The 19,129-nt window shown below is 57.3% G+C and overlaps 8 protein-coding genes across 8 annotated transcripts; 4 read left to right on the top strand and 4 right to left on the bottom strand.

Annotated features, from left to right (window-relative positions):
• Positions 1-1,067: 1,067 nt before the first annotated feature.
• On the bottom strand, positions 1,068-2,905 carry IUM83_03215 (uncharacterized protein; the record flags this gene model as incomplete). The annotated part of the gene is made up of 3 exons (XM_067927201.1): positions 1,068-1,597; positions 1,667-2,268; positions 2,343-2,905. The coding sequence occupies 3 exons, from the start codon at positions 2,903-2,905 to the stop codon at positions 1,068-1,070; spliced, it is 1,695 nt and encodes a 564-aa protein (XP_067791876.1).
• A 3,128-nt stretch (positions 2,906-6,033) lies between these two features.
• On the bottom strand, positions 6,034-9,474 carry IUM83_03214 (phosphoribosylamine-glycine ligase; the record flags this gene model as incomplete). The annotated part of the gene is made up of 1 exon (XM_067927200.1): positions 6,034-9,474. One exon carries the CDS (start codon positions 9,472-9,474, stop codon positions 6,034-6,036), a length of 3,441 nt encoding a protein of 1,146 aa, XP_067791875.1.
• An 858-nt stretch (positions 9,475-10,332) lies between these two features.
• Positions 10,333-11,074, top strand: IUM83_03213 (putative carbohydrate esterase; the record flags this gene model as incomplete). Its single annotated transcript, XM_067927199.1, has 2 exons — positions 10,333-10,858; positions 10,941-11,074. 2 exons carry the CDS (start codon positions 10,333-10,335, stop codon positions 11,072-11,074), a joined length of 660 nt encoding a protein of 219 aa, XP_067792024.1.
• A 556-nt stretch (positions 11,075-11,630) lies between these two features.
• IUM83_03212 (40S ribosomal protein S20) lies at positions 11,631-12,111 on the bottom strand (the record flags this gene model as incomplete). The annotated part of the gene is made up of 2 exons (XM_067927198.1): positions 11,631-12,006; positions 12,092-12,111. The coding sequence occupies 2 exons, from the start codon at positions 12,109-12,111 to the stop codon at positions 11,631-11,633; spliced, it is 396 nt and encodes a 131-aa protein (XP_067792023.1).
• Positions 12,112-12,409: 298 nt separating this feature from the next.
• On the top strand, positions 12,410-14,038 carry IUM83_03211 (Glucose-repressible alcohol dehydrogenase transcriptional effector CCR4; the record flags this gene model as incomplete). Its single annotated transcript, XM_067927197.1, has 5 exons — positions 12,410-12,646; positions 12,720-12,877; positions 12,971-13,090; positions 13,160-13,303; positions 13,384-14,038. The coding sequence occupies 5 exons, from the start codon at positions 12,410-12,412 to the stop codon at positions 14,036-14,038; spliced, it is 1,314 nt and encodes a 437-aa protein (XP_067791938.1).
• Positions 14,039-14,321: 283 nt separating this feature from the next.
• IUM83_03210 (uncharacterized protein) lies at positions 14,322-16,065 on the top strand (the record flags this gene model as incomplete). Its single annotated transcript, XM_067927196.1, has 3 exons — positions 14,322-14,411; positions 14,492-15,750; positions 15,837-16,065. 3 exons carry the CDS (start codon positions 14,322-14,324, stop codon positions 16,063-16,065), a joined length of 1,578 nt encoding a protein of 525 aa, XP_067791880.1.
• Positions 16,066-16,176: 111 nt separating this feature from the next.
• Positions 16,177-16,498, top strand: IUM83_03209 (uncharacterized protein; the record flags this gene model as incomplete). Its single annotated transcript, XM_067927195.1, has 2 exons — positions 16,177-16,244; positions 16,306-16,498. 2 exons carry the CDS (start codon positions 16,177-16,179, stop codon positions 16,496-16,498), a joined length of 261 nt encoding a protein of 86 aa, XP_067791877.1.
• Positions 16,499-16,950: 452 nt separating this feature from the next.
• Positions 16,951-18,897, bottom strand: IUM83_03208 (putative DNA-binding protein; the record flags this gene model as incomplete). Its single annotated transcript, XM_067927194.1, has 1 exon — positions 16,951-18,897. The coding sequence occupies one exon, from the start codon at positions 18,895-18,897 to the stop codon at positions 16,951-16,953; it is 1,947 nt and encodes a 648-aa protein (XP_067791909.1).
• Positions 18,898-19,129: the final 232 nt, after the last annotated feature.

Genomic DNA, 19,129 nt, shown 5'->3' with positions numbered 1-19,129 from the left:
TCATTTACTGCCGCTGCTGCGACCGACGGATGGGTACGTGGTGTATAGAACTTGCAAGTGGTACCGTAAATCGGTCGCGGTAGGTGGTTACGCGCCCCACGGAGTCGGTAGCGCGAGCCGATCGATTATTGCAATCCCATGAGCAGCGACGCATCCCAACGTGTGGGGACCCAACAATCAAGTTCCAAGGCTCCAGATGGCTGGTCTCGAGGCGCTACAGCCTATGCCGGCGTTGCTCCTCCAGAAGCTCCTCGAACTTCGCTCTAGGCTTGAACCGCGCCAGATGGCTACGTGATCTCGTCGCCGCGGGCAGGCCTGCATTTTCGCCGCTTGCTGCGCGCGCAGACGACGTTACGGGGGCAAACCAGGCAGGAGAAAGAGCTGGAGCGCATCGGCGGGCATCGGCATCCCCAGCAGGACCTGCAGGGGAACCAGCGCATCACGCGCGGCTTGCAAAGACGCGCTAACAGGAGGCTAGGCCGTGGGCGGCGAAATCTCATTCGCACGCGTTTGCCTTCGATTCCGCGCCGTGAACGAGTGGCGCTGGAGGCGTCGGCGTAGGTGATCACCTTGGATATTAGTCAAGATTCCTCAAATTCGCGACGTTCTGGTGTTTGTGGGCATCTGATCGGGAGGGAACGGGGAAAGCCCAGCTGAAGCTTGTCAGCTGAAGAAGCCGCGGCGGGATGGGCCCGACGTCCAATCATGTCGCCGTACAACCCCGGCGGGCCGGGCAGGCAGAACGGAAGTCGCGACAGCATCCAGCTCAACCAGCAGCGCCGACTTGCATGTCACCACAAGGGCCGTCCATGAACTTGCACAACCACGGCAAGCACAGCAAGCACGGGTTCCGAAAACCAAAAATCCACTCCATTCGTCGACACTTGTGAGTAAGCAGGTCTCTTCAACAAAACGTCGCTTCAACAAACATCTTTCCTGCTGTTCTGCGGGATATCGCTTCTTGCAACTCCTTTCGATATTCAACACAGTTATTACGATATTGCACCCAACTCGTATTTGCCATCTATTTAATTCTACAGGTAGCGCAGCGCCGGGCCAAATCTACTTCACTTTGGAGGCAGCGCTTCGACAACACCAGTGTCGGCTGGGGCGATCCGCTGCAGAACTGCGTCCACCGTCTCCTCCTCCAGCGCGCTGTCGCGGCGCTCGACGGTCACGGAAGACGCCCCGCAGTACGCGAGCAGCTTAGACAGACGCTCGCGCTCGCGACGCCGCTGTTCGCCGCCCACGAGCGCCGCCAGGTCCTGCAGCGCGCGCTGCCGCTCCGCGTCACAACTGGCGGCCGCGAGCTGGCTCAGGATCTCCTGCTGTTGGGTGTGCGCGGCCGCCAGCGTCTGATCCTGCGCCACCAGCGCCGCCTCCAGCTCCGCGACTCGCTCCGAGAGCTGTGCCGCAGCTCGCTGGCTTCGGCCGCGCTCGGCCGCCAGCTCGGCGCGGAGTCTCTGGCTGGTCAGCAGCCGCAGCTGCTGCGTCTTGCGGAGCTCCCCGCGTAGCTCCTCCAGCTGCCGCTCGTAGCTCTCCTTCATGGTTGCCATCTCTCTGGCCAGCGCGAGGGCGAAGGTCTCGTGCTCTTCAGCTGTGGAAGACCCGATTAGGTTGGGATAAGGAGAAACTTGCAGCAAACAACAGGGAGCCAAGGACGCACCTTTCACTTGACGTGCTCGAGTTTCGAAGCTCTCGCCAGGACAGGACAACCGACGAAGAAGGCGCCCTGCCTTCAGTTGTTCAGCTACAGGTACCGTGTCTCTTCCAGCCGCAACAGCATCGGAAAATGGGTTGGGGCCGTGAAATCCGGCGAGCTGTTGGGGCCGAGAAGACCGCTCGCCATCCAGAGGGGCCAACGCAACGCCAAGATACTCGAGATGCAGCGCTTCAAGCTGACTCCGCATATCTGTCAACTTCCAGTCAACACCTTCGAGCTCCTGTCGCAGTGATTCCCATTTTTGCTGCACGTCGCGCCATTTGCTGACGTCGTTGGAGGCAGTGGTGACTGGCATGTTGGCTGTAGCTGCAGTATCACTGATTGACGAGCCTTGGTTTGGACTGCTTTCTGGAGTGAGGGTAGTGTCAAATAACGCCATCATAACCTGCAGTCGTTGTGCTAGCAGGATGATTATCTGCTGAAGAAGTTCATGGTCAGCTTTCTGCTTTGACTCGGCTGCTTCTCGCTGCTGGTCCAGCTCGGATCGCTCCTTTTCAATCTGCCGGCGCTCTGTGGCTGCGTTTGCTCGCTGCTTCTTAAACCCTCTAAGCATGCACACGCAAATACGGTAAAGATTAAGATTGATAAATGCTGCATAAGATCACCACACTCAACTAACCTCTGTTCTTCTGCAACACGCCTCTCTCTGGTGCTGAGTTGAGCGAGCTTATTCTCGACTTCACTCATGCGAACGCTGCCATGATGAGAAAGTTGGTCTTCTAGAGCGGCTATCTTTTGCTTCGCCTTCTGAAGCTCCGTCCGCAGCTCTGACAAGCTGGTTTGATATCGAACAGATTTCCCTCTTGGCGAAGCTAAAGCGTGAGCGAGCGCTCTATCCAGGTTTTCGCGAATCTCTGTCAGACTTTTCAGCTCTTCTTTCACCGAGGAGAGTTCCTCCTGTAATGATTTCTTGGTCATGGCAGCTTCTTCAGTACCTTGTTCATTCGATTGCTGAAGTTGTTCATACTGGCACCGTAGAGTATCAAGCTCGCGTTCTAAGCTGTCCTTGGCTGATGACAGCGATGCAACTCGATCTGTATAATCCTTCAATTTCTCTTCAAACGCGTTTTGTTCCTGTTCACGCTGGCGCTTGCGCTCCAACAAACACAGGTTGGCCGTTGCGAGCTCTGCAGCTACTGCTTGTGCTTGCTCAACAGCGTGAGCCGCCTTCTCTTGCTCCATGGCAACTGCCTTGCGTTGTTGCTCTCGGAATAATGCAGTATTTTGCCGCTCAGCTACAAGAGCATGCTCTAAGGCAGACACTCGCTGGTTCCACGCACTTTCTTCACGTTGTTGTCGGCTTTGCAGCTCTTCATCATCAACAGGTACCGATCGGCTTAGCTTACCTTCGAGCAACTGTACATGGTGTGCTTGCTCTTCCAGTAAAGAACGCTGCTGTTGTAGCTCCTTTGACATGACCTTTGTTCTTTCCTCACTCCGCTGTAGCAAAGCACCCTGATTTTCAACTTTAGTAGTCGCTGCCGATAGTTGTGCAGCCAGCCTTTCAACGTCTTCATTCCGAACTTTCAAGTCGTGGTGAAGGCTGTGCACAGTGCCTTGGGCCTGTTTGGTGTCCATCTGGGCTGCCTTTAATTCAACCCGTAGCTCGTCTACCGTTTGTTGTGCTTGTTTAAGCTGCTCAGTCACGACATGAACGTGCGCAGTAGCTGTTTGTGCTTGCGCTACGGCTTTGGCAGTGGCTTGAGCTTGTCGGTGCCCAGCCTCATCGTCTTTGAGGCGAATAAGCCGTTCCAATTCCAACTTGTCGCGCCTGAGCTGGGCCTTCTCCTGAGTAGAAGAGTCCTCCAATGATCGATATTTTTCAATCATCGATGCCAGATGAGTTTGTTGATCTACTAAGCGCTTTTCCATTGCTTCTACCTGTAGTGAAAATTTAACGGCATTAGTGATCCTAGTCATTAGCATATTCGCAGGAGTACTTCTTATTCATACCTGCTTTTGGAACGAATTGTTTGCAACTACCATAGATTCTTGGTGTAGCTGTTCCGCGGCTTCAAGTCGCTCAACCGCATTGTTCAACTTTATGCTCACTTTTTCAAGCTGGAAAATAACAATTTGGTGCAGTGAGCAGAAGTTTGAAACCATGCAATTTCCCTATAAACAGGTACTTCAGTACCTGTTGTTGCAACTCGTCCCTCTGTCGCTCCAAATTCTGAATCGATAGGATAGATTCTACTCGATCTTTTTCCAGAGTTGCTAGTCGCACAAGCTGTTCGGTCACCAAACTTGCTGCCAATTGGTCATTTTCTTGAGGGCTTCCATTGTCTGCTGATTTAGGAACATCGCCCTCTTCGTAAGCGATTTGAATTCGCTTCGACCGCTCAGTGCGAGGTCGTTTTCGAGCTAGAACGTCTTTAAAGAATCCTATCTGCTCTGTTAACTGGTTCAGCTCGGCGTCCTTGTCAGCGATCACTTTCACAAGATTTTTTCTTTCACCCGTAGCTGCTAGCATAGTGCGTTTCAAGACCTGATTCTCAGGGATCAGCAATAAATTTCTGAACGGGGATCAGGGTGGTCAATGGCTTACCTCAGTTTGTTGCAACATGCTGATGATACCACCAGCATAAATTGAGGCAGAGCTTGTACCGCAACCATTTGCAAACGGTAGCGAGGGGATATTCCCAGCTTTCTGACTACTTGGAGGGCGTTGCAACATCATTTTGAATGCTTTCACGTCGGGTTTTGCTCCATCTGGAGCAAAGCTTCCGTCGCCTCCGGCGCCATTGTGCTCGAGACAAAACTCCATAACTGATACTAACGTGTCAGCTAAAAGTTCCTCTAGGCCAACCTTCGCTGCAGACAGCTGCTTCATAAAAAGCTTGAGTGATGAGGGCTACTCCTGACTTGCAATTAATTCATTTTCAGTTTTACCTGCACTGGATCCGAGGAATAGCTGTACCTCAGCAGTTGTGTCTGGATACTGGCAGTGGCTAGTAGGCTAGGCTTCGAGTTCCATCCGAGATATGTTTTGGTGTCGCGGTTGAGTAGCAAATTTTTAACATGATTTGGTGCCTGCAATGTGGATGTTCTGTTGCCACTTCTATCAGTTTCATGGGCCTCGTTCTCGAGCTGTTGATGAACCTGGTGCAAGTGTAAAATATCTGCCTTAAGCTGTTGCAGATACTGCTCATCTAGAGACGGTGATAACTCGGTTTCTTCCTCGACATTATTTCGGATGTCCACCTCGGGTCCTTTGGATGCTTCAGTGTCTGTAAGAACACATCAGTAAACTTCTTAGTCGAATTCGAATTGGGCGATCAGTAGTAGCAGTTAACCTTGTGTGAAGCAAGATGTTCTCTTTAAAAATGCCTGGGTTTCCGGAATTCCTCGGCCACCTTCTCGAGCGGTGCGTGGTCGCTGTTTCGACTCTTGGGGTACTACAAATGGTGTCTCAGGACGACGTACACCACTGCTACTCTGCGGACTGCATGAACAGAAGTCAATAAGAGTTAACAGAACATCGCTTGGCTAATGCACCTAGTCAGGTGCCTATAAAAATTGCGCTACCGATTGAGACGGCTAGTAGCTGGTCGCTGGTGCAGAAGCGGTGGCTGCTGCGGATCCTGCAGCTGTTGATTGGAACTAAGGCGATCAGGTAGAATGATATGCGACTCATCGTCTTCGCTGCGGCCACGGGTCATGCCGGGAGGCTTGAATCCGGAGGAGAGCGATTGTGCTCTAGTTCAGCATGAAAGTAGTTAGACGTGGCATCCGCGTCAGCACAGTTGCAGTGAGCCACATACTTTGGCCGTTCGTTCAGGAAAGCCACAGCGGGCGTTGAAGGTTTCCAAAGAGCAGGTCGTCCATAGCGGTCCATGGCGTGTAGATTTTGTCAGGTGTAGTGCCAAGTACTTAGTTATTAGGTTACGGCGATGGCAATTGATCCACGTTCGAGTCTGATTATAGGATCACACCGCTCCATCCATTTTTAGCGAAGTACTATCGTGGCGTAGTGTGCATTTTCAAAATGGACAACAGTTATACGTGAAGTAGCTTGCAAAACTGCAAGCGCAGTTCGTACTTCAAAACACATCAGGACACTTTGCCTTTTCGGTGATGGTTAGTGGCTTTCGCCATTCTACCGATGCACGGAAGAAGAATTCTATATTCGTTTAATTTAAGCTTCAGTGTGGGATTTCATCTGTAGCCACAGGATTGATTCGCGTTGCTATTGCTACAGCAGAAGATCACAGACCCTTGTGGGTGAAAGCAAGCGCTGGATATCAAATGCAATATTGAGAAGTGAACGCATAAGTACTGTAACGAAGCCTCCACTACGTAAGCACAATCTACGCCATGGTGCCACGCAGAACAACCTGCTCAGCATCAGGGGCGCGCGCAATAGTCGTACCCAGACGGTAAACCTTCTCGCCAGTCGCCTCGACCTGGCGAGTCACCTCAGCCACGTTGGCCTCCGGCAACAGCAGCACCATGCCGATACCGCAGTTGAAGGTGCGGGCGAGCTCGGTGTTGGAGAGGTTGCCCATCTGCTGCAGCCACTTGAACACGGGCGGCAGCGGCCAGCTAGCGCAGTCAATATCAACAGCCAAGTCCTTGGTCAGCACACGCGGAACGTTCTCAAGGAGGCCGCCGCCGGTGATGTGAGCGAGGGCATTGATGAGTCCCGCCTTCACAGTAGGCATCAGCTGCTTCACGTAAATCTTGGTGGGGGTAAGCAGGCTCTCACCCAGGGTCTTGCCGGCCTCGAACGGGCACGGGTCGCTGTAAGCGAGGCCCGACACCTCCACGAGCTTACGGACCAGAGAGAAACCGTTCGAGTGCACACCAGACGATGTCAGACCGAGCACAGCGAAACCAGCCTGCACAGGCAGCGGCAGGATGGCGTTCTTGCGAACAGCACCCACGCAGAAGCCAGCCATGTCGTAGTCGCCATCGTGGTACATGGAAGGCATTTCGGCAGTCTCGCCACCGATAAGACCGCAGTCCGACTGACGGCAGCCCTCAGCAATACCCTTCACCACATCAGCAGCTTCGTCCACCTCGAGCTTGCCGCAAGCATAGTAGTCCAGGAAGAACAGGGGCTCAGCGCCCTGCACAATCAGATCATTCACGCACATGGCAACAAGATCAATGCCCACGGTGTCGTGCTTCTTGGCGAGCTGCGCCACACGCAGCTTGGTACCCACACCATCCGTGCACGCCACAAGCGCCGTGTCCTTGTCGTACCCCGCAGCCTGCAAGTCGAAGATGCCACCAAAGCCACCGAGGTCAGCGTCGCATCCAACACGCACGGTCGACTTGCAAAGCGGCTTGATCCTGTTAACAAGCTCGTTACCAGCGTCAATGCTGACACCAGCATCCGCATACGTGATCTCCTTCTTTCCCGCCGTTTTCTTCAGCAGCAGACCGGTCTGGGCCAGCTTGATGGCGTGCAAGAAGGCAGCGCCTTCGAGAGGCTGAACGCGGGCCTTAAGCGTCTCAGGGGTGTCAGACTCCAGCACCGAGCACTTCACCTGCACAGCGATCGGACCAGCGTCTACCTGTTCCGTCACAAAGTGAACGGTGCAGCCGCTCTCAGCCTTCTTCGCGTCCAGCACAGCGCGGTGAACGGCAAGATCCATGCCACCGGCAAAGTCCGGAAGCAACGAAGGGTGGACGTTCAAAACCTTGTTTTCCCACTCCTTGCAGAACTCGCCCGACAGAATGCGCATGTAGCCAATAAGCAGCACGAGGTCCACCCTCTTCTTCTTAAGCACCTCGGACACCTGAGCATCGAATTCAGCACGCGACAGACCCTTGGCCGAAAGAGCCACGGACTCAATGTTGTGCGTCTTGGCGCGCTCCAGAATGCCAGCAGCGGCCTTGTCGCTCACCACGATGTCGATGCTGGCGTTTAGCTCACCAGCCTCAATAGCGTCAATGATAGGCTGCATGCTGCTGCCACGGGTGGAACCCAGTACCGCGAGCTTCAGCTTCTTAGCACCGTGCAGCAGGCCCTTAAGTCCAATGTCCGAGCGGTACTGGGCACCCTCGAAGTGAATCTTGGAAACGCCTTCGTACGCACGGGCAAGGGCGCCCTGGAGCGAGGGGCCAACAGCGGTGACAGCAAGGACGCGACCACCCGACGTGGCAATGCTGCCATCCGCAGCATTGGAGGTGCCGGCGTGAAAGACATCGACGTCCTTCAACGACCGGGCATCGCCCAGACCAGTGATAACCTTGCCCTTAGGGTAGCTGTTCGGGTATCCCTGCGACGCCATCACAATGGTAGCAGCGGCACCACTCTTCCAGGACACCAGCGAACGCTCAAGACGGTGCTCCACACAAGCACGCATGATCTCGAACAGGTCGCTGTGCAGCAGAGGCAGCACCACCTGGGTCTCCGGGTCACCGAAGCGGCAGTTAAACTCGACGATCTTGGGGCCCGTCGGGGTAAGCATGAAGCCCGGGTACAGAACACCCACGTACGGCATGCCCTCCTTCTTCATGGCGGCAATCACACGCTCAACAATGTCGACGCACTCACGCTCCAGCTCGCTGGTGAGGCACGGGGCGGGTCCGTAAGCGCCCATGCCGCCAGTGTTCGGGCCCTGGTCGCCATCAGAGATACGCTTGTGGTCCTGCACACCGGGCATGCACACCACGCGCTCACCGTCACAGAAGGCCAGAAGCGACACCTCCTCGCCCGTCATGAACTCCTCAAGCACGACTTCGTCGCCAGCCGAGCCGAAAGCCTTCTCCAGCATGACCTCGCGCAGAGCTTCGTGGGCCTCCGCCTTGTTGGTCGGGATGAGCACACCCTTGCCAGCAGCGATACCCGAAGCCTTCACGACAATGTTGTGGTCGATCGAGTCCAGGTACTCCTTGGCCTTCTCGTACTCCGTGAAGTTCTGGTACGCGGCCGTCGGGATGTCGTTACGGCGCATGAAGTCCTTGGAGAACGCCTTGGACGCCTCCAGCTGCGCCGCCAGCTTGCTCGGGCCAAACGTTGGGATGCCCGCAGCGTTCATCTTGTCCGCAAGGCCGTCAATGAGCGGAGCCTCCGGTCCCACCACACAGAACGACACGCCCTTGCTCTTGGCGAAGGCGATGAGCTCGTCGTGCTGGCCGACGCCAATGTTGACGTTGGAGATACCCGCGGCAACGTCCTCCGTGCCGGCGTTGCCGGGCGCGACGTAGATGTGGCCGGTAGAGGTGGACTGAGCCAGCTTCCAGGCGATGGCGTGCTCGCGGCCGCCGTTGCCGACCAGCAGCACGTCGTGCACCACCTCTTCGTCGCCGCTGAGACTGGCGGCGATGGCCTTGTCCAGCTCGGCGAACAGCGCGAAGGCCTTCTCGGCCAGTGCGCGGCGTTCGCGCAGAGAGAAGGCTAGCGAGCCGTCGCGAGAGAGCTTGCTCTGCACGGTAGCCAGGTCCTTCTCGTCCACGACGACGCTGATCTGCTTGTGGTTCCAAGCGGCGGTGCGCACGAACGAGTAGGCGCCCGAGACCCACTGGGCCACACGCGCGTGGGCGGCGGCGCCCACGTCCGTGGCGCTGGGCGGCAGCGCCAGCACGGCCTCCACGCGGTCCGAGAGCATGAGCTGCACGTCGGCGGGCGTGGCCACAGCCACGTGCGGCACCTTGGCGGCCACCAGCGCGGTCTCCACGGCCGGCGAGCACAGCGAGGCCACGCGCAGGCCGCCGGCCTGCAGAGCCGCCGCGGTCTGCACCAGCGCGTCGGGCGCGCGGTCGCCGCAGAGCACCACGAGCGGCGTCGATGGAGCCATTGGAAGGGAGGAGCTTGGTGGCTGGGGGACGGGTGCGATTCCGGTATGAACTACTGGAGCAGCGCCTCCAACACGGCAAAGTGGTGGATCAGTGGCCAGAGCCCCGGCGATTGGCCGAAACTGCGTCCTGGAAAATCGACGATTGGCTGGAGCGACAGTTGCGCAACAGCTGGTGCTAAACCTGTGTCAGACCTGTGTGGAGCAGGACTGCCGGATGTGAAGCACCGACGCTGCTGGGCGGCGTGCGAGCGCATTGGGGGTCGTCCGAGACGGCGAGCTGAGCTGCGGGATGCGGCACGCGACGCGCTAGGAAGACGCTGCTTGAGGGGCGCCAGCGCGATCCATGCATTGCTGATACCAAGCGGTTCAAGCGCGGTTACCAACAACACGGGAATCGCCTAGGTGCAACCTGTGGCCCAGCGGAACGAAGTGTACCGTACACTAGTTTAGTGTGCGCCACACGCGAATTGAAGTGAGGTGAACACTGCTGCTCATTTCTCGCACTTCCTTCCATTAGCTGGAAAGTGCTATTGCTGGAGGAAAATATGGCGTCAGCCACTATATACGGCACGGTGTCTGTCACCATCGACGAGATGTACCGGTAGTCTGCCCAATAATGCCTATGTTCGCGCCTTCAAGTCAGCCTTCACAGTGGTAGCTTGGGGTCACGGCGGTCGCATGTGGACTTGGGGTGTTGATAGCAGCCTCGCTCGTGTTGATTTCCTTGTTTTTGCGTTGCCGCCCGAGTACTCGTCCGCTCAACGTTCATGATTCCTGTCATTGCCCTCCGTCTAGAGCTCAATATCCTGTCGACGACGCTCGCGTACAGGTTCCGAGGCTTCTCGCGAGCCGTTCGCGATGCACGGTCGGATGATTACCAAGTCAAACTGCCGCAAGCACAACACTCGCCCCAAGCAGATCCACGTAAATGGCATGGGCTACATGTGGTTGCGCGACCCCGAACACAAACAACACCGCTTGGTGGTCATCCACTACCACGGAGGAGTCTTCGCGATGTCTGATCCGTTGCAAGACGTGGAGCTTGCCAACCAGACTCACACGATGCTGCAGCAAGTTCTAAAGAGCAAGTATCAACTTGATGTTTTGATGGATGTGTTGCTGTCGAACTACCGCAAGAGTCCGGAGAACCCGTTCCCGATACATGACAACGACTGCTTGGACGTGTACAAGTACGTGCTGAAGCATGAGAATATCTCCCCGGACCACGTGATACGCAGCGGGGACAGTGCTGGTGCCAAAATATCACTTGCGAACTGTATGCGCATGCGTGACTCCACCCCTGAGTTACTTCCGCTCGGGTGTCTGCAGTACTCTCCCAGCGTTGACTTCGAGGAAAAGGGGGGAGATGAGAGAACCCCCGACTGTATTATGTCATCTGCTTTCGTGGACGCAGTTCACCAAGCGTATCTAGCTAATGTGACGGACCCCGGAGAAGCGTTTGAAAGTGTCTCCCATCAACTGCGACCTGCGCAACCTGCCGCCCATGTTCATTCAGTATGGCACGCTCGAGCGGTTCTACGAGCAGGGCATGCGCATCATAGCTAGGCGAAGAAGCAAGGGGTCGTCAGCTGGGAGTTGATCTGCTCCAGAACATGCCTCATGATGCCGTAATGCTTCCCACACAGGTGAGCCGCTTCGAAAGGAAGGGGTCCGCCACGGTTGTGCGTTTGCTGCTAAGCTTGCTGCTGGGGTGCTTTTCGAGAGCCCGAGCCGGAGGCAACCAGCTAATATTGTTCATGGTAAGCAGCCCCGACGTGTCGTGAGGTTGGACACGAGGGTGAAGGGGTTACAACCAAATCATACTTCGAAGTAGCTGTCGGTCTTGCTTGCACGACTTGATCATGCGCCACAAATACACTGCTCATGGTCTCTCCCCGCGCAGTCGTACATCGCCATTCTGTCGTCTTGGCGGCTCCCGGCTATCTGCTACTTGCAAGATAAAAAAAAACATTGTTTTTGATGTCCCACAAAGTCGTGGGGTTGGAATTATATTCACGCCTTGACGGCGTTTGCTACAATCCTTCCCCCATTACGCTCGCGAGTCGCGAGGCGCAGCAAGCAACGCCCCGAACTGCTGGGTGGAGTGTGCTAGGCAGCGAAAGACCAGGTCAGGAAACCCTCAGCAGACAGCGCGCTTACGCGGAGTCGGCGATGGTCACCTCGACCTCGACACCGGGCTCGATCGAGATCGACGTGATCTGCTTCACGATGTCCGAGGGGGCGTGCAGGTCGATGATACGCTTGTGGATGCGCATCTCGAAGCGGTCCCACGTGTTGGTACCCTCACCACACGGCGACTTGCGCGTGGTCAGACGCAGAATCTTGGTGGGGAGACGCACGGGGCCCGACACCTTCAGGTTCTTGTCCACGGCGCCACGCTTGAGGTCAGCGCACACCTTCTCCAGGTTCTTCACGTTACGGCTCGAGAGCGTAATGCGAATGCGGTGGATGCGGGTCTCCTCCGCCTCGACGGTCTTCGGCTTGTTGACAAGGGACATGTTGGATAGAGGGCTGCAAAAGGCAAATGAGGGACGACCACGGGTTAGAGCGCACACCACACGCGGAGAATCACAGCAGCAGTCGACGCGGAACGCACCAGTAGCTTTGGACTGACAGTAACCTGAATCCAAAATGACCGCGCCATACTCTTGGCGGTGCGTGGCGAATGGATGGCAGCCATTCGCGGAGCCACGCTCGCGTGGCCCACACCCACCCTTGTGGACCACAGCTACGTTGCGCGGCTCGTCTTTGTTTCAGTCAAGTTGCGCAACTTATGAATGGATGAGCTACGTGGTGCACACAACCTTATGTTTCGCACATCAACCTGACCCCTAGCCGATGACGGAAGCGCAAGGGGAGCGTTGAGGTCTCCGCTGCAGGTCCGAGCCGAGGCACGCGCATTCCTCCTCTTGTCATGAGCGTGTCGCTCGCCGGACGCCCCGCGGCGGTGTGTCTGGGCATGGGCGTGGCCGTGCTGGCGTCCGTCTCGCTGTCCAGACACAACGCGAAGCTGTGGCGCGCCTTCCGCTGCCGCAGGCTGTGCAGCTCCAGCTCCAGCCCGCTCTCGACGGCGCGGCTGCTTCCCTGCGCCACGGAGCTCGAGCAGGCGGGCCCCAGCAAGCTCAGCAAGCAGAAGATCACGGTGGTGCAGGTAACGTTGCTGAGGGAGGCGCTCCGAGGCGGCGATTCCAGCCGCTGACTCGATGTGCGTGTGTTTGCGTCAGTTGAACATCCTGGCCAGCAACTTGGCGACGCGCAACCACTTCCCGTACGTGCTGGAGTCGAGTCTGAACTGGGAGAACCGCAAGATGGCGTTGCTGCGGCAGCTGGAGGCGCTGGACGCCGACGTGCTGTGTCTCGAGGAGCTGAGTGACTACTGGACGTACGTTCTGCTTCGCAGTTGAAGTTTGGGATGCAGACTATCAGTTTGGGGGTGTTGAGACCTGGCGATGACATATATTTTCTGTCGCGACAGGTTCTTTAAGCCGGAGCTGCAGGACCGAGGATACGAGAGTGTGTACGTCAAGCGCCCGTCGATCCACGTATCAAACTGGTCTGGCGAAAAGAAGCACGACGGCTGCGGCATTTTTTACAAGTAAGTGGGGGCATTGCATTGGTGAGTCTGCGCTGCTGGCTGACAATTGCTCACTGGATCGATGTTCAGGAAAGACAAGTTCGAGCTGAAAGAGTTTGAGGCCGTGAACTACCACGACCCGCACGACCGTGTCGCTGTGTTGGCGTTGCTGAAAATGCGCCACTTCGCGCAGTTCGTTTTGGTCGGGTGCACTCACTTGTGGTGGAATGCAAAGTACGTTCTGCACGGTGTCGGGACCAGACGACGCTGGGGCTTGCTAACTGAAATTTATGGTTTGTGTGGTCCCTTTGCAGGAAGGTGGACCATCAAATGGCTGAGCTGTTTGAGCTTGAAGAGGAAGTGATTCGCATGAGCTGCGACGTGAGGGACAAGTACGAGCGGGAGTTGGCAGGCACTGTCACTGGCCAAAATAGTGTACCTATTGTGCTGTGCGGTGACTTCAACAACTCACCAGAATCCCCGATTTACGAGTACATGGAGAACTCCTTCATGCAAAAGCCCAACTTGGAGGGAGTTAGCGAAGCTTTCCGTAGCGCTTACGCGTTCTACAAGCCGAACGCGTTGGCGAGTGCGTTGGAACACTCTGAGGACACGTTGCAGTCTCTAAAGGTGGAAGAGGGGAAGAAGGCCGAGCCACCCCACACGACGGTGAACTTCCGGCGGTGCTGGACGATCGACTACATCTGGTACTCAAAGAGGAGTCTGGTTCCCTCGCGAGTACTGGAGATCCCACCGGAGAGTGAACTGCGTTCAGAAGACGGGCCTGGGAACTGGTTTAACCGGCTGGCCATGTCGGACAGTTTGAACCGTTCCGGTCGCTTGCCATCGGGCCTCCATGGCAACTACAACGGAATCCCCAACTCCGTCTTCGGTAGCGACCACGTGCCCATCATGGCCGAGTTTGAGTTCCTTTGCGCTGGTGAAGACAGTAACGTCGAAAACGAGTAGTAAAGTTATGCGCTGTTGATGTGCTGTAAACGACTGCAGAGTGTCCACAGTATTGTACCCGCAAGAAAGCTTGCTTTTTCCTCTTCAGACATCACACCCTTCTTCAAAGGCTCAAAGCCCTGTCCAAATGAGTCATTTGAAGTGGAATCACTTCAACTTACGGTACGAAACTGCAGAAGTTATTTTCAGCCAATCGTGTTGCGAGAGAGTTTACCGTGTCATTCGTCCAGCACTCGAGTCAATGGGGACACCTATGCGATTCCGCCGCCGCTTGCGGGCGCCCATGCGGCCTCGCAGCAGACGCAACACATCCCTTTGCACCTTCCAGGGAGCGGTGGTGCCGCCCTCTGCCCTACAACCGCGTTTGCCTCTGGTACGTCGAGCGCACTGCAAATGCAGGAGCATGACATGGAACAGTCGAGAATTCTAACGCTGACACCACCGTTGCCACAGTTGCGGGAAGCGTCGACGTGGGCGCTCGCCGCTGACGGACTGCAGCAAAAGTGGAAGGGGCTGAAGCAGCGCACGGCGTGGCGCTACAAAACACTCAAAGACAACGACACAGCTATCGTCTTCAGCGACGAGAAACAGAAGGAGGTGCACTTGAAGCCGCGCAACCGACGGCAGGACGACCCTCTGGCTTGCCACAACGTGCTGGCTGCGGCATCCACGGCCAGTCTGAATGGCATATTGGGCGCTACGTCGCCCGAAGACTCGAGTCAGTTCTGCAGGACGATGGTGGGCTTCATGCTGCACTCGTGTTCACCGTCCGAGCGAGCGAAGGTGCTGGACGTGCTTACGAAGCAGCGGCTGGAGGAAATTACGATTGCCAACCGCGCGCTGGTGATTCGAGCTATCCAGCACTGCTTGATGTCGCCACTAATTCGCGACAAGGCAGTATTGCACAGTGCGGCGAAGAATGTGGTTTGCGGGACGTTCGGATTCGAGCTATCGGTTCTGAAGGAGCAGATCCATTCGGACGAAGAAGCATTTATTGACACCGCGGGTCGCATTCAGTTTGAAGATGGCGTAGCATGTGGTAAAATATCATTTCGGCAAAGTGTCTACGCTCAAGAGGACCCTCCTCACTCCGGAGATCTCATCCAGCTAATTTTTGGGAACAAGAACATCACGGAGGTCGTGGGGATGATGCAGCACATCGCCGTTGAGAGTCTCAAGGTGAAAGAACAGCAACCAGATCTGGTCAAGGTTGTGAGTGATATCGATGATACTCTTTTTCCGGGCTGGATTGACAAGCGTTATCCACTTCACATCCCGTACCCTGGCGTCTCGGATCTGTACGCTCGACTCTCTCGCGGACTAGCGCAAGACGCAAATGGTGACACAGTGCGCCCGTCGGTCACGTTTCTGACTGCAAGACCTCGCGGTTGGCTGAGTGTTGGGCGCTACTTAACGCTCCAGCACCTCAAAAGTCTTGGTGTTCCCAATGTTACTGTGCTTAACGGCTCGGTGAAAGGCCTCGTGAGCAACGAAAAGATCGCCAGTCTCAAGTTGGATAACTTCTCTCGCTTTGCAGCGTTGTTTCCCGAGTTCAAGTTCGTCTTTTTCGGTGACTCTGGTCAAGGCGACGCGCTGCTGGCGTCTCGCCTGCTAAAAAGCTGCCCGGAGCAGGTGCTGGGCACTTTTATTCACGACGTGAATCCTATCTTCGCACTAACTGGAGACGGCGGCAGAAAGCGTGCTTATGCTGCGTAGGTGTCGGGAAACTTCCCCTCCATTGTGCCCGAAGGAAGCGGTTCACTGACCTTGTGCGTTTTGATGCAACTGCTGTAAACAGGGAGGGTATTGAGTTTTTCGGGACGTACGCGGGCGCTGCGCTTGCTGCACACAAGAAGGGTTTGATATCAGCTCCGGATGTTCTGGCAGTCGCAGACGCCTCCGAAAAGGAGCTGGAGGACATTCTTTTCGTGGGGCCCGAAGCAGATGCTCTGAAGAAGGAGAGGCGCCGTGAGCTGCAGCAAGATATCCGCCTCATTGACTCAAGTCTGCATGCCAAGGAGACATGAGCGACAGCTAGAGAGTCGAAGGCGCTTGTATCCAATCAAAACGTGTTGTTGTCCATAGTTCTCAAAAACCAGTCACGCCTCTCAATGGATCGCGAGGAAGCGCGAGCGCGTATGCTGCGCTTGTGGGTGGTGCTTAGCGCGGACGGCGCTGCGCGCACCTCGATCCTCACCACGCAGAGGTGAGTCCAGCCGTCCCAACTGAAGCTGTCTCGGAAACGCTAAGCCTATTCGCTACGCCAGCACTTTGGTGCATGCAGACACGCTGATCGCCAATGCAGGGCAAACGCTGTTCGCGTGCTCGAACCTCGACACGCCGCTGGGGACATACAAGCATGCTGTCGTGCGCGACCAAGACATCGCACAGCTGGAGCGGCCGCTAACCGTTGCGGAGCTGCGGACGCTGGTGCTCAACGACACCAGACCTAGCGTTTGACGCTTTCTCGAACACCGAGGAAGGCCTCGGCCGGAAGGCGATGTCATCCAATGCAGGTCCGAGCGGACAAGATAATGCATTGCAACGTACGTGAGGCTTCGTGTGTGGAGTGCAGCCAGGTAGATCTACAGCACAAAACTTTTGTCATTCTACACACCTCTATCTTAAATATGTTAAATAGTAAGCGTCCAGGCGCTGCAGTGCATGATGCACTGACCCCGCCGAGACGTTCGGGGGAAAGTAATTAGGGTCTGCTTCAACTCGTTGCGGGCGCGCGTTGGGGATAAAACGACACGGCACGGCGCACACAACGAGCGCAGTTAAGCAGAGCCTGTGGGCCCATCGATAAGTACAAACACGGAGAAGCTTGGGCTCGGGCCGAATCGCCGCAGTCAAGGTCGCCACACGGTCGAAGGAGGAGGTATCACACTCGAGTCGTCATGTTTGGGTCGTCACAGGCGAAGAATCATACTGGGGGCCGCCTCCTTTTCATCGGAAGGTGGTGGCACGGTAGCTGCCGTGGGGTCGTTGATACCATTGACATTGCTGTTGTTGCCGCCGCCGCTGCTGCTGTCAGCTCCCATGCTGTTGGCACCACTGCGGGCCTTGCTGCTCCACGCTGGCGCCGGAGCAGTGGCCACCGGAGACTTGCGAATCGCTGGGAAGACTGCAGCCACTTGTGGGTGAGGCGACAGAGACGAAGACGACCCCGAGGACGACAGCGACCCCCCTTCGCCGCTGCGTGCACTGATGATTGAAGGCCCGCTGCTCTTGCCGACATTGACAGCAGCAACGCCTGCGATCATCCCGTCCTTTGCGTCGTCTCCGGCACTACTGGTGTCGCGCAGTCGATACAGCACATTGCTTGGCAGCGCCGGCCAGTCGATAACCAGGTGACGGATTGACTGCTCCACGCGGGACTGGAACTTGCGCACGAGCGCCGTGGAGATTTCATCTGGCAGCTCCGAGCGGTGCTTGAGCGCCGTGCGCCTGAGCAGATCGACTAGCTCGGTGAACGTCATGAGCACGCCCATTTCCGCGCGCGCATGGATCACCCGCACGATGCCCGCTTCGTCCTCGAACGGGATATAGTTCGGCTCGCAGGGCGTGCTCAGCTTGTGCTGCTGCCGCTTCTTCAGGCGGCGATGCAGCGCCGCGAAGTGCACCCCGTGGGCCTTGGCTGCGTTGCGAAGACTCATGCCGTGGATGGCGACGTCCTCCATCGCGCGCTCCCACACCTTGGCCGGCACGAGGTTGCTCTGGCGGTAGTTGCGTTCGCTGGCGTTGCCGTCGGACTGTCCGTTGGTGCTCCCGGCGCTTGCGCTGCGGCGGTACTTGCTTTCATCTCGCTGCGGTTGTTGGTAGAAGCGTAGGTGCTTTGGCTGCTGTTGCGAAGGTGGCGGCAGCAAGTTTTCCCTGCCACCGGCGACCTCGACGTCGTCCCAGCTGTACGACGCGCGCCGGTGTATCGGGCTCTGCTGGCGCGGTGATAGCGGAGGTGGGGCGGCGGGCTGGCGGTAGGCGCGGTTCTGGACCCAGCGCAGTTGGTCTCCGCGGCGTTGCAGCTCGAGCTCGTAGCTGCGGTTGTAGCGCTCCTGCTGTAGCAGCTGGGACGGCGCGGCGGTCTTGACGTTGGAGGATCGGCTCCTGGCTCGGACCATGTCGTCCACGTCCACAAAGTCGTTTTCACGTTTGAAGACGTCGAGCCAGCCGGCGGTCGGGAAGTTCGGGGGCAGCGCGCGGCGGCCGTTGCGGCCCACGATCGCGCGCGCCACGTCGGCGATGTCGGCGTCGGCGTAGCCCTCGAGCCGGTGGTAGCGGCCGTCGCTCGTCTCGTAGTCCTCATACTGCTGCTGCTGCAGGAACTGCTCGCGCAGTACGGCCACGACCTCGTCGTTGAGGTCGGGCGAGAGCTCGCACGCGGGCGGCAGCAGCGGAGGCATGGCGGCCAGAGGTGCCACGGTCGGCAGCAGCATGTTGGTAGTGGCGTTACCGCCGCCAGTGGGGCTGCTGCGGCCGAGTGTCAGCGGATTCAGGCGCGGGAACACGTAGCGATCTCCGGCCAGTCTGGTGCTGTTGTTTGTGGTGCTGCTACTGCCGGCGGTACTGGCGGACACCGGAGCAACGGACCGACTGTCGTCGCTGCCGGTCGGGCTGGTGGCGGCGGTGCCCGACAGCGATCCGGGCAGCGACCTGGTTGTCGGCGGCAGGCGGCGCGCTTGCTGCAGCGTGTGCTGGCGCACGAGTCGGTGCAGCGCAGCGTGCTGCAGCCCGAAGGCCTGCGCGGCCTGGCGCAGCGTGAGGCGGCGCTCGGCCACGGCGTGGATGGCCTGCGCCCAGACGCGGTCGCTCACGGGGCTGCCGGGGCTCCACTCGCGGCGCAAGCCCGGGGTGCTCATGCTGCGGTTGGCGGTCCGGGGCTGCTGGTGGCGGCTTCTCTTCTCGCCTGGCAGCCGGGCAGCTTCGAGGTGGTGGGGGTGGCTTGCCTTTCGCCGGGGCGAGATAAATACCTGCAGGCTCACTCAGCGGCAGATTGAAGACTGGATCAGGCGGGCTTGAGGACGGTAGTCTTGTCCTTTGTATGGCACACGCAGCTTTTTTATTCCGCCCGCGAGGAACACAGCCGAACGA

Source organism: Phytophthora cinnamomi (genome assembly GCF_018691715.1).
Source record: "Phytophthora cinnamomi strain GKB4 chromosome Unknown Contig38, whole genome shotgun sequence".
Classification (NCBI taxonomy): Eukaryota; Oomycota; class Peronosporomycetes; order Peronosporales; family Peronosporaceae; genus Phytophthora; species Phytophthora cinnamomi.
The sequence above is the reverse complement of the archived record's forward strand: the minus strand, read 5'-3'. Positions and strand labels throughout refer to the sequence as shown.